At 38.3% G+C, this 13451-nt stretch overlaps 1 protein-coding gene across 8 annotated transcripts in view; it reads right to left on the reverse strand.

The window, feature by feature from the left end:
• Window positions 1-2133: 2133 nt before the first annotated feature.
• LOC124171921 (IQ motif and SEC7 domain-containing protein 2) overlaps window positions 2134-13451 on the reverse strand; it is a 251094-nt gene continuing 239776 nt past the window's right edge. For 7 of the 8 annotated variants that reach the window (XM_046551345.1, XM_046551339.1, XM_046551342.1 and 4 more), the window contains 8 exons: window positions 12576-12977; window positions 11195-11413; window positions 9474-9691; window positions 9096-9385; window positions 8836-8975; window positions 8183-8408; window positions 7170-7667; window positions 2134-5058 (listed from right to left, as the gene is read on the reverse strand). In XM_046551345.1, the coding sequence (XP_046407301.1) occupies window positions 4760-5058; window positions 7170-7667; window positions 8183-8408; window positions 8836-8975; window positions 9096-9385; window positions 9474-9691; window positions 11195-11413; window positions 12576-12977 (2292 nt within the window). In that variant the 3' untranslated portion in view covers window positions 2134-4759. Of the gene's footprint in view, window positions 5059-6961; window positions 7668-8182; window positions 8409-8835; window positions 8976-9095; window positions 9386-9473; window positions 9692-11194; window positions 11414-12575; window positions 12978-13451 lie in introns of all 8 variants that reach the window. The other variant, XR_006868012.1, reaches the window with a different exon arrangement.

The following is a 13451-nucleotide window of genomic DNA, read 5'->3' on the forward strand; positions in this document are numbered from 1 at the left end:
TCGTGGAAAAAAGTCACAGCTTTCTTCCACATAGGCCCGGTTGCGATTCTCATCTTAAGATTTTGTAGCATAAGTTCCGTTGAGAAGCTAATCCTGTGAAGTACCTTGATAGCCAAGGTTGTTAAATCACTAATTCATGTTCCTCTAATGTGTAGGTCTTGGGTTCAAGACCACGTGAAGGCTAATTTTTTTTATGCCCTATAACTTTAGAAATCACTGTTGCAACTCATCCCCATTCGTTTAATTTAGTTTATTAGCGATTTTTTAAATTTTTATGTTAATTTATGGATTTTTAGTTTTTATATTAATCCTACCCTTCCTGTACCCTCCATTGAGGCTGGCCAAACCCTTCCTGTACACTCCAGGAAGGAGAGGGCGTACCCACCAATGTTCTAAAATACCCTTCGTGTACCCTTGCTGAGGGGTACAGGAAGGGTACACCTATCCTTCCTGTACCCTTGCTGAAGGGTACAGGAAGGGTACACTTATCCTTCCTGTACCTTTCATCGAGGCTGGCCAAACCCTTCCCGTACCCTCCAGGAAGGAGAGGGCGTACCCACCGATGTTCTAAAATACCCTTCGTGTACCCTTGCTGAAGGGTACACCTATCCTTCCTGTACCCTCAACGGAGGGTAAACCTCTCCTTAATGGAGGAGTTTATTTTTATCAGGGGATAGCTGTTTTTTTTACATAGCCTCATGGCTATTGTGTGCAGTGGTCCAGCTAGGGGGAGGATTTGGGGGATAACCCAGCCTCTACCTAAACATGTACAGTTGAGGACCATTGAGGACCTCAAATCCAGAATACCAAAATTTCGAAACGTTTGAAAATTCCTCTGTGTAGTGTTTCGACTTGCCACCTTGTGGCACCACTATCCGATCCTTGTTCTGGGACGAGTAGAAAGTTAACACATGCATGAACATACGCTAACAACCTAGGCAGGGAAATGTAAGGATCTCAAATATCGATCACAAGAGCCTGAATGCATTTGTAACGTAATTAGTTAACAAAATATACCATTAAGACCAGAAATCCAGAAATACTTTGGTCCCAAGCTTTCCAGGTCCTTAACTGTACTCCCGCAGCTATAGGGTTAATTTCTCTCGCATCCAAGAGTTTAGTCTCAAACAATACCAAACACCTTTGCAGACAACCCTCATTTAAATTGCCATTATCTTTAAGATAACACTTGATTGAACTGGGCATGATGCTTTATTTTGCAAAGATTTGATGGGCAGAGAAACCGTCTGAAGCCAGAAGTTTTACACACTATGCCACTATAACAATTATGAGTTTAGGCCGTTTCAATGCCAAGTGTATCAGCTGCATTCACAGACACTATGTACTATGACGGTAAGCCTTATACTGAATGAGATGTGGGCGAAAACATACATCAAATGATCACCCTGAGGCCTATGACTGAATTGATGACCTCAAAATGATGTCTGCGCATACTCTTGTGATGGGAATTGAAAACCGCCCACTGTATGATGCCCAGGTGCATATAAGGGGTTGGGGGAAGAAAGAGAAGTAAGAAAAAATGTAGCAAACTCCACTAAATTATTTACAAGAATTGTGCATGGGGAGTCAGATTTCATAGTAGACCGTTTATGAAGTTGAACTGCAGTGCATTGTCAGAACTTCACAGTACAAAAGAAGTGTAGTTTGAATATTCCCAACTGTATGAGAACCATAAATGGGAATATTTTTGGAAGACAGACAAATTCAAGTTGTTACAGAGCTGGCTAAATTTAGATGCCAAAGAGAGTTGCATTAATTTTTTCCACCATTTACATTTAAATTCAATTTTACCTGAAATTACAGAAAATACTAAATTAAAATTTTGGGCCCATGAAGATCATCTCTAATTTATTCATGGTCAAGGATTCAATGAAAAACAATGGTGCAATTGCGGCACGAATGTTGAAATGAGTCAATTGACCTACCACAGCTTCTAATGATAAGTTGATGAAGTCTTAACCCCCTGTATTTTTTATAAATCAATAGATAATACTGACACAAAGAGAACTATGTGAGTTAAATGATAGGTATGGCAATATTTTTTGTATTTTCTCTTCATTTTTTCCTCTCTCTATACCACTTCTTTCAAATAAAACATCCAAATGCAGTCAGTTCATTAATTTCCTGCAAATACATCAGCAGTTTTATTAATTGATTGCATTACGAATCCAGCTTATTGGGTTCTTCATGAAACTGTACACATAAATACATTCTTATTTACATGATACAATAAATCATCCATGAGTAGGTGCCATTTATGGAAACAGCCACATGTACCAATCACTTTGATGAACTCCAAAAGATAGGAAATGGGAAATATGTGCTTTTGGCAATGGTAAATACAAATTAAAATACAGATACACAGTAGATGATGTGTGCTTTTGCAAATGGTAAATACAAAGTTAAATATAGATACACAGAAGGGTGGATGCAATGGATTTACCATTAATTCCACAGTTGCGGGGAAAATATGAAACGTTTCTCCTTTACAAATAGTCGCTGACAAAGGGACACTTTAGAGGGACAGTTAACCTTGTGAGTGAACTACTACTATTTGTGGCGAGAAGCCAAATCTTTTGGAACGTGAAGGCAATGCAAAATTACAGCAAAACTATACAAATAAAAAGTGGCCATAGAGCTACATGGAATAAAACTTGTGACCAGAGAAAATGTTCTGCCTAATTATCTCCATTGTGATGGTAACGAATGACCAACAAAATTTGCTAAATACCATGGATAACAATAATTAGGAAATTTTTCAACCAAGACATCCCTTCTATTTATAAGAATTTTCTAAAATAATTTAAACACAAGCTCAACAATGAATAAATAAGAACAAGCATTTCACCATTTCCAAGGAGTTGAACAGAGACTAGGTGTCACACTAATAATTGTTTTACTGCTCAGCAGTAAATGTACAAGATTACATGAGAACAAGATTTTTTATCAATTGGGAAAGATATTAGCTTAAATTCTTAATACTTACAAATCACAGCAATTACAGTTATTTAAAATGAGGTTATTGTATAAAGTCATCCAGTCTTTTCTCCTTGTTCAAGTCTTCGTTGCTTAATATCAATGCCATGCAACAGCTTACAGCATAATATCACTGGGAATGATGCAATTCTTCATAGAGACATTATACATTTCATTTTGAACAAATTTTTAAATAACCTAGCAAAGAAAAGTACTCCTATTAAGGGTCATTTTTTGGTTATTAACAGTGGAAAGAGCGAGGATTACAATCAAAATCTGAAAGGGAGGGGATGAGAGATTCATGAGAGGGGGCATGTTATATTTCTAACATGTCTATTTTAATTTAACAGCCAGAAACTAAGGCTAAGGACCCACCCTACATATTTGAAAAGTACTGTTCCAATAAATCATTTCGGACACTGAAATCTATGCTTATGCAACAGAAATAAACATAAGTGCCCAAGCTTAAAACATAAATACTAATTTCTATAATGCTTATACCTAACACAGAAACAAAATTAGCTAATGCATTATGTACTAAGCAAAATTATTCGAATCCAAATCTTATACCCAAAAATATACATAAAACTTCATCAAAATGAAGTTGACTTTGGTGCTTGACATGTTTCAGAGAATGGCTGTAGAAAGACATCACAATTATAACAATTCCTGAAACATAAATCTGACAATAAACCCCATAAAATATCCTTTTTCATGTAATAAATTTCTTTATGATTTTACAAATTAAAACAATTAAATTCAACAAAATATAAACTCTCAACTGATGAATGATTAGATCAATAAAATACATCACTTCTGTCAGAAGTACTTCTCCGGACTACTTACAGTTGTACATGGTACAATCATATTCATAATTAGTTAAATCACACCCTAAAACTCAGAATTCGTCAATTAAATGACATCGGCCTGAAAGTGTGCACTTCAACTAAAGTGTATACATCTTTTGGAAGGATCCCTAAATACTGATCCAAAGCAGAAAATTATAATTAGAGGAAATTTCAACAATGGAAATAATTTAAGAAAGGCTTCAACAACAAATGACTCCCTTTCATGGAAAAGGCTGGAAAAAATTAACTTTAGAAGATAGTATGAGTTAACCAGACAAAGAGAGTTCAAAGGACTACAGGAAAAGGCCATACCCATGCCTCCAAATATGCACTCATCTGTAAGCAGACGGTACAAAACTTTCCTTTGGAATGCTTTAATCTTTTAAAGCATGCGATTCAAGGGAAAAATCATTATTATGCACTAACAAATCAGTTCATCGCCTAACTTCAATACACATTCACAGCTCCTTCCCATGGCAATGATATTTATCACCTTCATATCTCCACACGATATTCAAGCTCCCATACTCAGTACAGCTACATTAAAAATAGGTGAAATATTCACATTATGATTATGACCATGACCAAAAATATTTACTTTGCTTTTGAATTCAGCTTGACTTAAAAGGGGTGTGCCAACATACCAGTCTCATAGTTCCCATTCATGTCAACTGGTGTAACATAGGAATGAAGCCAGAGAAAAGCAATACAGAATATTTTTTTTTGTTTACGTGTTTCTCTCTGGACACTGCCACAGACAAATCAAGATCACATGCATTAGTTAGGCACACATGCAAAATGCAAACACACTTGTCAGCACCACGTTTCCTCTAGAGACACCACTGAGCCTGAGTGACCGCCGCCAACTAAGTCTATTACCATGGCAGAGGTCAAACTCTTGGACAGCCCATAGTTCACACCTCAGTGCTTCGCCCAACGGAATAGGCCGCATTGCCGGACACACCACTACCCCCGACGTGACCAGCCTCTTCTGACCGCGATGACTTGCGCTCCCTCTTGCCAAACAGTCCCCCGAGGAATGACTGCTGGTGACTCATGGTTTTTGAGCAACTTAAACCCTTACTGCCGGCAGTTGACTGCTGTGGCGATGAGTCTCTGCTCACCGTGCTCGCCGACGTGGATTGGAATGAGATGGACATGCCACTGTCGAGTGAGCCCACGCTACCGCGCCTCTGCGGCTTCTCCCCTGTGACTGCATCAATCGGGAAAATCAAACACGTTAGCCTCCAGGAGAAAAATTCCAGAAACATTCAGAACGAATGAGTTTTAAGTTCAAGTTGAATTAGCAAGCAAGAAGAAAACTGAGTGCCCTTTCACATGAATGTTAACATTTACCTTCGAAATGGGTGCATCCCAAGCTAGTACAATGCAAATGAATTCATGCAGTGCAATTTATATTTAGATCAAGAGCTGACAGCTTTGAGCAATGAGGAACATTTAAATGAAAGCTTAGAGAATGTCTGCCACAACATGAATTTGAACCCCAAGTCCATTTTCATGAGTTAACTGTTCATCTGATTTTTCAGATATGCTTCCATAGACAAAACTCATACTGATTTTGCTACAATCATCATCTTATCACTTGAGCAACAATAATTCAATATCATTCACTTAACATCTGTGGTATAATATCTCTAAAACTGGAGTAGATGTCAACTATACTATTTACAATATGGGCATGGCGTTTATAAAACACTCAGCCACTTTTGCGTGATAAGTAATTTTAAAAGATTGAAAACCTCTATAAATATGTTAGCTTTTTAAAGGATGAGGAGAAGATCTGATTTGGATGGGAAGGACAGAATAGTCAATAGTTGGAAAGGTGACAACAAACGTGAGGTGCATTATAGGTATCTTCATGCTTGACTCCAAGTCAACTCCCTCTCCATTCAATGCCAAGTTGCATAGGATATTTAAAAAAAAAGCCATAGCCAGCACAATAGAATCCACTGCTCTCAGTAACAATTGTTTTTCCTACACAAAAAAAACTAAAAACTTCATAGATTTATATGTATCCAGCGCAATAAAAATAAATCCAGCTTCAGAGGAATGATAATAATTGATATCCACGGCTACATTTTTTAATTATAGCTACTCATGCTTTGACTGAAACAATTATTTTCAAAGACATTGAAAATGACCATTTCAGTGAAAATACAGGGCAGCAGATGCCATTTCCCTCAAATGCATAACTATTTCAAAGCTATACTCTGACACTGTCTCTTTACTATGGAATGGAACTCCTTAGTAATGCTTCCACCAAAGCAGCAATATTGATGGACATCAGTCCCACAGCTAAGCTTAACAGTCCCAGCATTAAGCAAAAGCATATAATACTTAATACAAGCGAAATATTTCCCGCCAATGCAAATTCAGCTGAGTGAGGCACAAGAACGACCTATGCTTTAATCTTTGTTAATCTGTTTGCATTTAAATTTCACTTCATCACCCTAAATAGAATCTATCTGAAACTGCCTAAACAGAGTCCATCATCCCAGTTCTTGGTAAACAAAATGTACAATAGCCCAATACCTATTAGTGTATCTTAGGTATCCTTTATGAATCGATTTCATCTATCCTCTCATGAATGCAACATAAAATTCCATTAGATGCTAGCTTAAATTTATAGCCCAAAAATATTGAAAGTAAATCAAAACGCCACAAAAAAATTATTTCTCGAGCATGAGAAAACTACTGAGCTGGCTAGTAGCCTATGCTGGGAACTTAGTTAATTGAGGAAATTAAAGAATCAATAAAACTTCAATTTTCACTCTTGAAAACAACAATCTTAACCACCATTTATTAGAGAGAGTTCATGCTTTCCCTCGTCAAAAACTTAAAATCTCCAAGGTGGTAATATTGTGAGGACCAGAAGGGATTTCTATTAAAAGGGGCCCTAAGTTTGAAAATTTCTGTTATTTTACAAGGCCAAGAGTTGCTATTCAGATTGGCATTTCCATTGACTCCATTTAATTCTAGAAGGCAATAGGGAGGTGATTGAGAAGGAGTGCTCCTTTTCAGTGCACAAGGCCATTTGTGACCAAATTTTTTTTTTTTCAGAACGATATTTTCCCCCGGCAATTTAATTTAGATACCTTTGACAAGCACTGAGGTGTAAACGCTGCATCTGTGGGTGTCACACGCCTTGACAGATTATCTAGTGAGCCGGTTGAAATCATACATTCACATTCTGGTCCTTCCCTATTGATATTCATCCAACATCCAAGCTGACCCCCACTTCATTATGGTACACTCAGAAGACTTCCATCACGAAACGTGAAACCTCTGGCCGTCCACACTCACACTGATCGTGAATGTCGAGGAGCGAGTTGCTGAGCGCCGAGCGCTTCAGCGCCCCCTCCGCGCCCGGCCTCTCCCGAATGCTGCGTCCCCCTTCGGCCCTGGTGCGCCCTCCGACGCCACCACCCACCGCCGCCGCCCCCTCCCCTCCAACTTCCTCCCCCGCCACTCCCTTCACGCTCCCCTCCTCCTCGGGGGACATGGGCCTCCCCTGCGTGATGCGGGGGTCGGGGAACGAGGCGCCACTCTCCCGCGGCGACGACTCCTCTATGTCCGCCACTCCACTGTCCCTATTCTCGGCGGCCGAGCCACGCCCACCTCGTCCGCTCTTCTGCCGCTCCAGCTCTGCCTCTATGCGCAAGCTCTCCATCTCGTCCATCTCACTGATTGATTCTCGCAAGTCCTCTGCAAATTTGCAGCGGTCGTGCTCGTTGCGGGCATTGAATGTCACTAGAATCTTCCCGTCGACACGCTGTGAGAGGCGTATACCAAATGTGTAATCTGAAAATGAGAGATAGAGGTGGGATGGTTAAAATATATATATGTCCATTCATCAAAGTAGCACCGTAATTGGTACAAACTCTACTGACTCGTTTGCAATCACTCTAAATGAATGCCAAGACTTGAGGAACCGATCAATACATAGAGAATTCATGCTTCATAAAAACTTAACAAAACTATTTCATAAAACCTTGGTAATAGGTTAAAACCTTTGACAGATAACTTTACATAACTGTTTTGGGCACAAAATCAATTCAACTATCAGCAAAATCAAATTTAAATTGATAAAATGATAATGAGCTGTGAACTAAAATACATTTAACTTCATATTTCACTTTTAGTATCACCAAGCTTTGCATTTCAAAAAAGTACCAATAGAACTTCAACCTAATATACTCCAATCTGAGCAATACATATCCTTTCTGCTGACTTTAAGGGTTATTCTTGCCATTTATTGCAGAAAATACCAGTAGCATGTGACATGACACATATTTTTCAATATTCAAGAAACTTACATTGGACTTCAAAGAGTGTGACCACCATGCCACATAGAGGAAAACTCTGCCTGAACGTATACGTAACAGAGCTCTTCTTCTTGCTCAGAATTTTGGTAATCACTAGCAAATCATTGAAGAGGAAGACCTCCCTCTGATGAACTCCTGGACGTTCCTTTTTATAGATATCTGGTATTTCATATAAACGGCAGTAACACACAAGTCGGCGGTGAGGTAGAGCTAAGTTCTAAGGAAGAAAAAGAAAATCATTTCAGTACACACTTGTCAACCACATCCAATCCACAAGAATTTATAAAAAGCATGTCACATTCCAAGAATAATATTTTTAAATTTAATGAACATATCAGGAAAAATAAATCTAAGCAAGTCCAACATAAACCTCAGAAAGAGGAAAAATTTCTTAAGGATTTCAAAAAATTGCCTCCATTCATAGAGAATAACCTTAATATTAGTAATAAGGCAATAATATAATAAATGTTAAAAATTTCTCAGAGTTAAGTAATAATACACATATCATAACTATTTTGATCAAGCCCGATTGAAATGTTCCCACATATAAAAAACTGCATTGTTAAAAGAATTTTCAACCCCCAAATTTTAGTTTTTGGCACATATGGATATAATACAAAAAATACAATGAATTGAATACATACTGGTTTTTTTCCAACAATTGTTGCTTGCACTTTCATCACTTGAGTTACATGATCTGAGCTAGGCTTGAATTCAGTGGCTTTCACTCGTTCATATATTCCCACTAGCATGTCCCTGTCAATATCACAACCATCATCAATGCCTAAAAGGAGAAAATTGCATAATTTTTAATAAAGTCAGAGCATTGGAGAAGGATAAAATTCACCACTTAAGGCAGGGTAGATAAGGCTTGAAGAGTAAAACTTCTTGTCTCTACACTTACCTCTTAAATTCTTCACAAAATCATCAACTTTCATCCGTCGATCAGGCTTCAAGTTAGGAGTATGAAGGTCTGTGTTAAGCATAATTATGGCAAAAGCAAGGACAAACACAGTATCTGGACTTCGAAACCGCCCAACCACATCTCTGTTGCACTGGCAATACCTCTGGCCATAAACCTCCATGAGACGCTCAATTTTTTGTGCTTCACCAGGCATTCGAAAATATGTTTGAAACTTCCTAAGAGCTACATCAACTTGCATCCCAGACAGATCTAATTCTTGTGAGAAAGCACTGCAAGACAAAATATTCCAGTTAAAACACTTGTCATGAAGAATAAATTAAAATCAAAATTAATGAGTCAACCATTGGAGCTACTCACTCTAAAACCGCCATGTTGAATGGGTTCTGAAGATTACCCAAGTACTCGCCGATCATCTGCTTACTTAAGCCTTTCCTAGAGATGAGAAACTTGGCTACTCCTTGGGGTGAACTCTCTAAAAATCCTCTCCTAATCAAATAAGTAACTCCCCTTTCAGGTTTTTTATTGAATAAGTTGAGCCCAACTCGATACTGACGTTTCCTCACCGTATCAGACACCTAGAAACAAAAGTAGAGCCATTAATCCAATAATTCAACAACATTATTTCTTCAATATTTTTCAATCACATTGAAACATTCGCAAACAGAAAAGTCCTCCATTTTAAATTTAATAAAAAAGTAGCATAGAAAGACAAGAGAATCTAGACTCCAGGTCAGACTCGCAGGGTTACACTCCCGGGCCGGGTTTTAAGCTTTCGCTTGTTACTCCTGCACCACGGAAGGGGGAGGACAAGGAAGGAAAAAGGCGCTGCCACGATAGGAGCCCAACGTCACCTCCAAGGAGTGGATAGGAGTGGAAAGAAAGGGATGGAAATTTCTACGATGTTTCATAAATAGCATAGCAACATGAATATTCAATAATATTGCCACAAACAATTACCAAACACTGATTAGGGTAACAATATCTTACATAAGTATAGATAAATTTTTAGAATGAACATTACAACGGGGGAAATGTGGACTGAATATAAATGCAGAGTGGGAGCATGATATCATGTATGAAGCTGATATAAAAATGGACAATAAAACATGCATTCTCTCTATCTCATAGATGTTAAGGCAGTCGAAAGATAATTGATTCCCCTTCCCACTTTACAATGTCACAGCAATTGTAAACCATAAGAACTGGCCATATAAGGATATTACATGAAGTGATCTTTCAAGAGGAAAAAACATTGCTGCACTCCGATTCTATCATAACAAATTCAAATACAGTAAAACCTCTTTACATCGTAATGGAGGGGACCAAAATTTGGGCAATTTGATGTATGGAGGTTCACTATAGAGAGGTTTTAGTGATTGGCACCATTTTTTCATATCCTGCAAAAATGAAAGGCACTGCTGTCTTTTAAACCATAGTATTTATGTGTTTAAACAAACATGCATGCATTAGTGAACATATATTTATTATTTAATAATAACAGAAAGTGAGTGCTACTGCATGATTTTCACCATGACTCGAGAGAAAACCATGTGAGCTCTCGTAAATCAACAGCCACTTAAAATCATTAGGATAGTTGGATACCTTTTTTCTTATTTACTGTTAAGTATGCTCTTATATGGAACAAAATGGCCATAGCTAATAGTTAACGTGAAGATTACAGCATATTATAGGTATACAAGATAAAAGATAAGCGTGAAACATTTATTGCTGAAAATGTCATTCCATGTATGTAATCACAACTGCATTAATGATCTCTAGTTGTCTCGGTACGATTTGCAGAGGTAGTTAGGCCATCTCGGGGGTGTCTCCTTGGTATGATAAGTGGAGGTTTTATGAGATAAGAGGTTCACTACATACAGGTTTGCCTTTAAATTTACATGTAAATCAGACGGGACCATAGGGGTGGTATGAAGTTTGGAGGTTTATGATGTAAAGAGGTTCACTACATAGAGGTTTTACTGTACATACAACTTGTACCTCACTCACAAAACCCCAACTTTCACTACAAACAAATCAGCAGAGCCACATGCTAATATAAAAATGCAAACCATGCCTACCTTGTAAATAGGATGAGGGGATTCATGGGAAGCCATGTGATAGTTGGGCGTCGATGCCGGGGATGCCTCTGACATGTGAGCTGGGACATTCTGAAGGTTTGGAGATGCTTGCCTCTCTTCAATTCGGCTTTGAGATGAAGTCATGATGGCCGACCGGTTATGACAGATCATGTTGGCACTCATTGTCATGCCATTGGCATGGTGCTCTGGCGATGATGACTGTAAGAAATAATTTATATTTAATAACCATTTATATTTACATAGTCAACTCAAACAAAATCATCAGACTTCACCTGCACTCATAATAAGATTTCCTAATTCTTTAACAAGTGAGAACACTGACTTAATGCTGAACACTAAAGCACTTGGCATGAAACTGAGGGATCCTGGTTTGACTCCAGGTTGAGGCAGATAATTTTTTTTATATTAGAAAACCTCTGATTCAAGGACATAGCACAAATAAGCTGTACTTTTTATTTTTCTTTCTTCCAGCAATTCTTTGTCATCAAATAATAGTGTTTCATCAAAGGCAGAAAATACCAAAAACAAGAGGAGAGGATTACAGGCTAGGATGGAAGAGGAGAGGTTGGCCTTGGCCTATTCATCACCCAATTGGGCACATTTTTTGGTGGTGCAAGAGTGGGGGGAGGGAAGAAGCAAGGAAATTGCAGTTGGGAATGGGATCCCAAACAATCCCTTAAGCCCCAATTGGATGACAAATATCCAAGGTTAACCTTCCCCTTTCCAAAAGAACCTTTATTTCCTCATAATGCTTGTACATATCTAAGCTGAGGTTTTAAGTATTTCACTGCATTTACCTGATTACCCATCAAGCAAAACTATATATTAGAACAATTGCTTACAATTACTCGTGATATTTAATCTTTTGAGAGTTGTTATTTATAATCAGAGTGATTTATCAGTTATAGATTCAACCCAAGAAAATACATTCACAATACAAAAATTAATCACAGAATTCAATTGCTAACGCATTGGACCTTGTGCTAAGAGCAAAAGGCATGAATCTCAGTGTATACTGCCTATATCGTATAGATGAAACATTTTAACAATTTTCTCAATTGCCCCATTCTTGTAATTATGCATCTGTTGACAGAGCACACTCAAGCCTTAATTGTAGCCAAAAATGTATTCATTGAAAACTTGAAGTATATATTGTACTATTGCACCTGAGGTATTTACTGTAAGCTATTTTGTGTATGCTATTTTTAATAAACAATTTTTTGTACAGAATATACTCATATTTGTAACAGGGATATGCCACTATTATAAAAGGATTTCTCTAGATAATTTATTGCCACTGGTTCCAATGTGTTAATATTTACTAAAACTGACAGGAAAGGTAATATTTTAAAGATCTCACCTGAGCCTTCCTCTTCCAGACGGGTGAGCCACGGTTATCACCTTCAGAGCTCTCGTAAGTAGTCCTATCCGCTGATAAACTGCTGCTATCACTTCCTGATGACTGTACACTAGAAAGACTACCATTTTCTGAACTTTTGGTAAGATTGGCGGAACAGGTGCCTCTTGAGCTTCGCTGAGGAGCAAGACCACAGCCAGGGGCGGCAATCCTCCTGCCTTCCACAGAGCGCATGGAAATGGAAGACGTGCGCTTTGGGACCTCGGGAGGCACCCGCCTGCCATCCCGTTGGCTACCCCTCACCCCTGGACTTTCACCTCCCCCTAACCCAGCAGGTGGCGGACTTGTGGCCATTGTGCGGCCCAGGGATGAATCCCGGCTATGCCCTGATCCACCTTGACCCATCTGAGAACAAAGAAGGTTAATCACATTAATACAAACTCATCGTGAGGGATACTCACTCTGATCACTTTTCTACATAGTAATAATAAATATAATAAATGATTCAATTTCGCCACCGATTATCAGTACAGTTCTAACATACCGAAAATCACTCATTTCCGACACACATGTTCTACAAATTCACACTGAAAATGACTAAAAATGCCTCTCAAGCCCTTTCAAGCTCATACTTCCCTTATCACACATTGGCTGATGAGCTCTGCATGCCATGCCATAGCAGTTGTGCACACATGTATGAGCCCTCGTGAAAGCAGAAATGAGTGCCAAACAAAATTTCAAGACTCATGCAAACAGAAGGGACATATAATGACAAAACACCGATAACTAACATATGACAGGTATTACAAAGGAGTGAATGAATATCACAAGAGAAGACAATTTATTCCAAATGGAGGAAACATTTAAAATGGATAAGCT

The sequence above is a fragment of the Ischnura elegans genome, chromosome X (assembly GCF_921293095.1).
Source record: "Ischnura elegans chromosome X, ioIscEleg1.1, whole genome shotgun sequence".
NCBI lineage: Eukaryota > Metazoa > Arthropoda > Insecta > Odonata > Coenagrionidae > Ischnura > Ischnura elegans.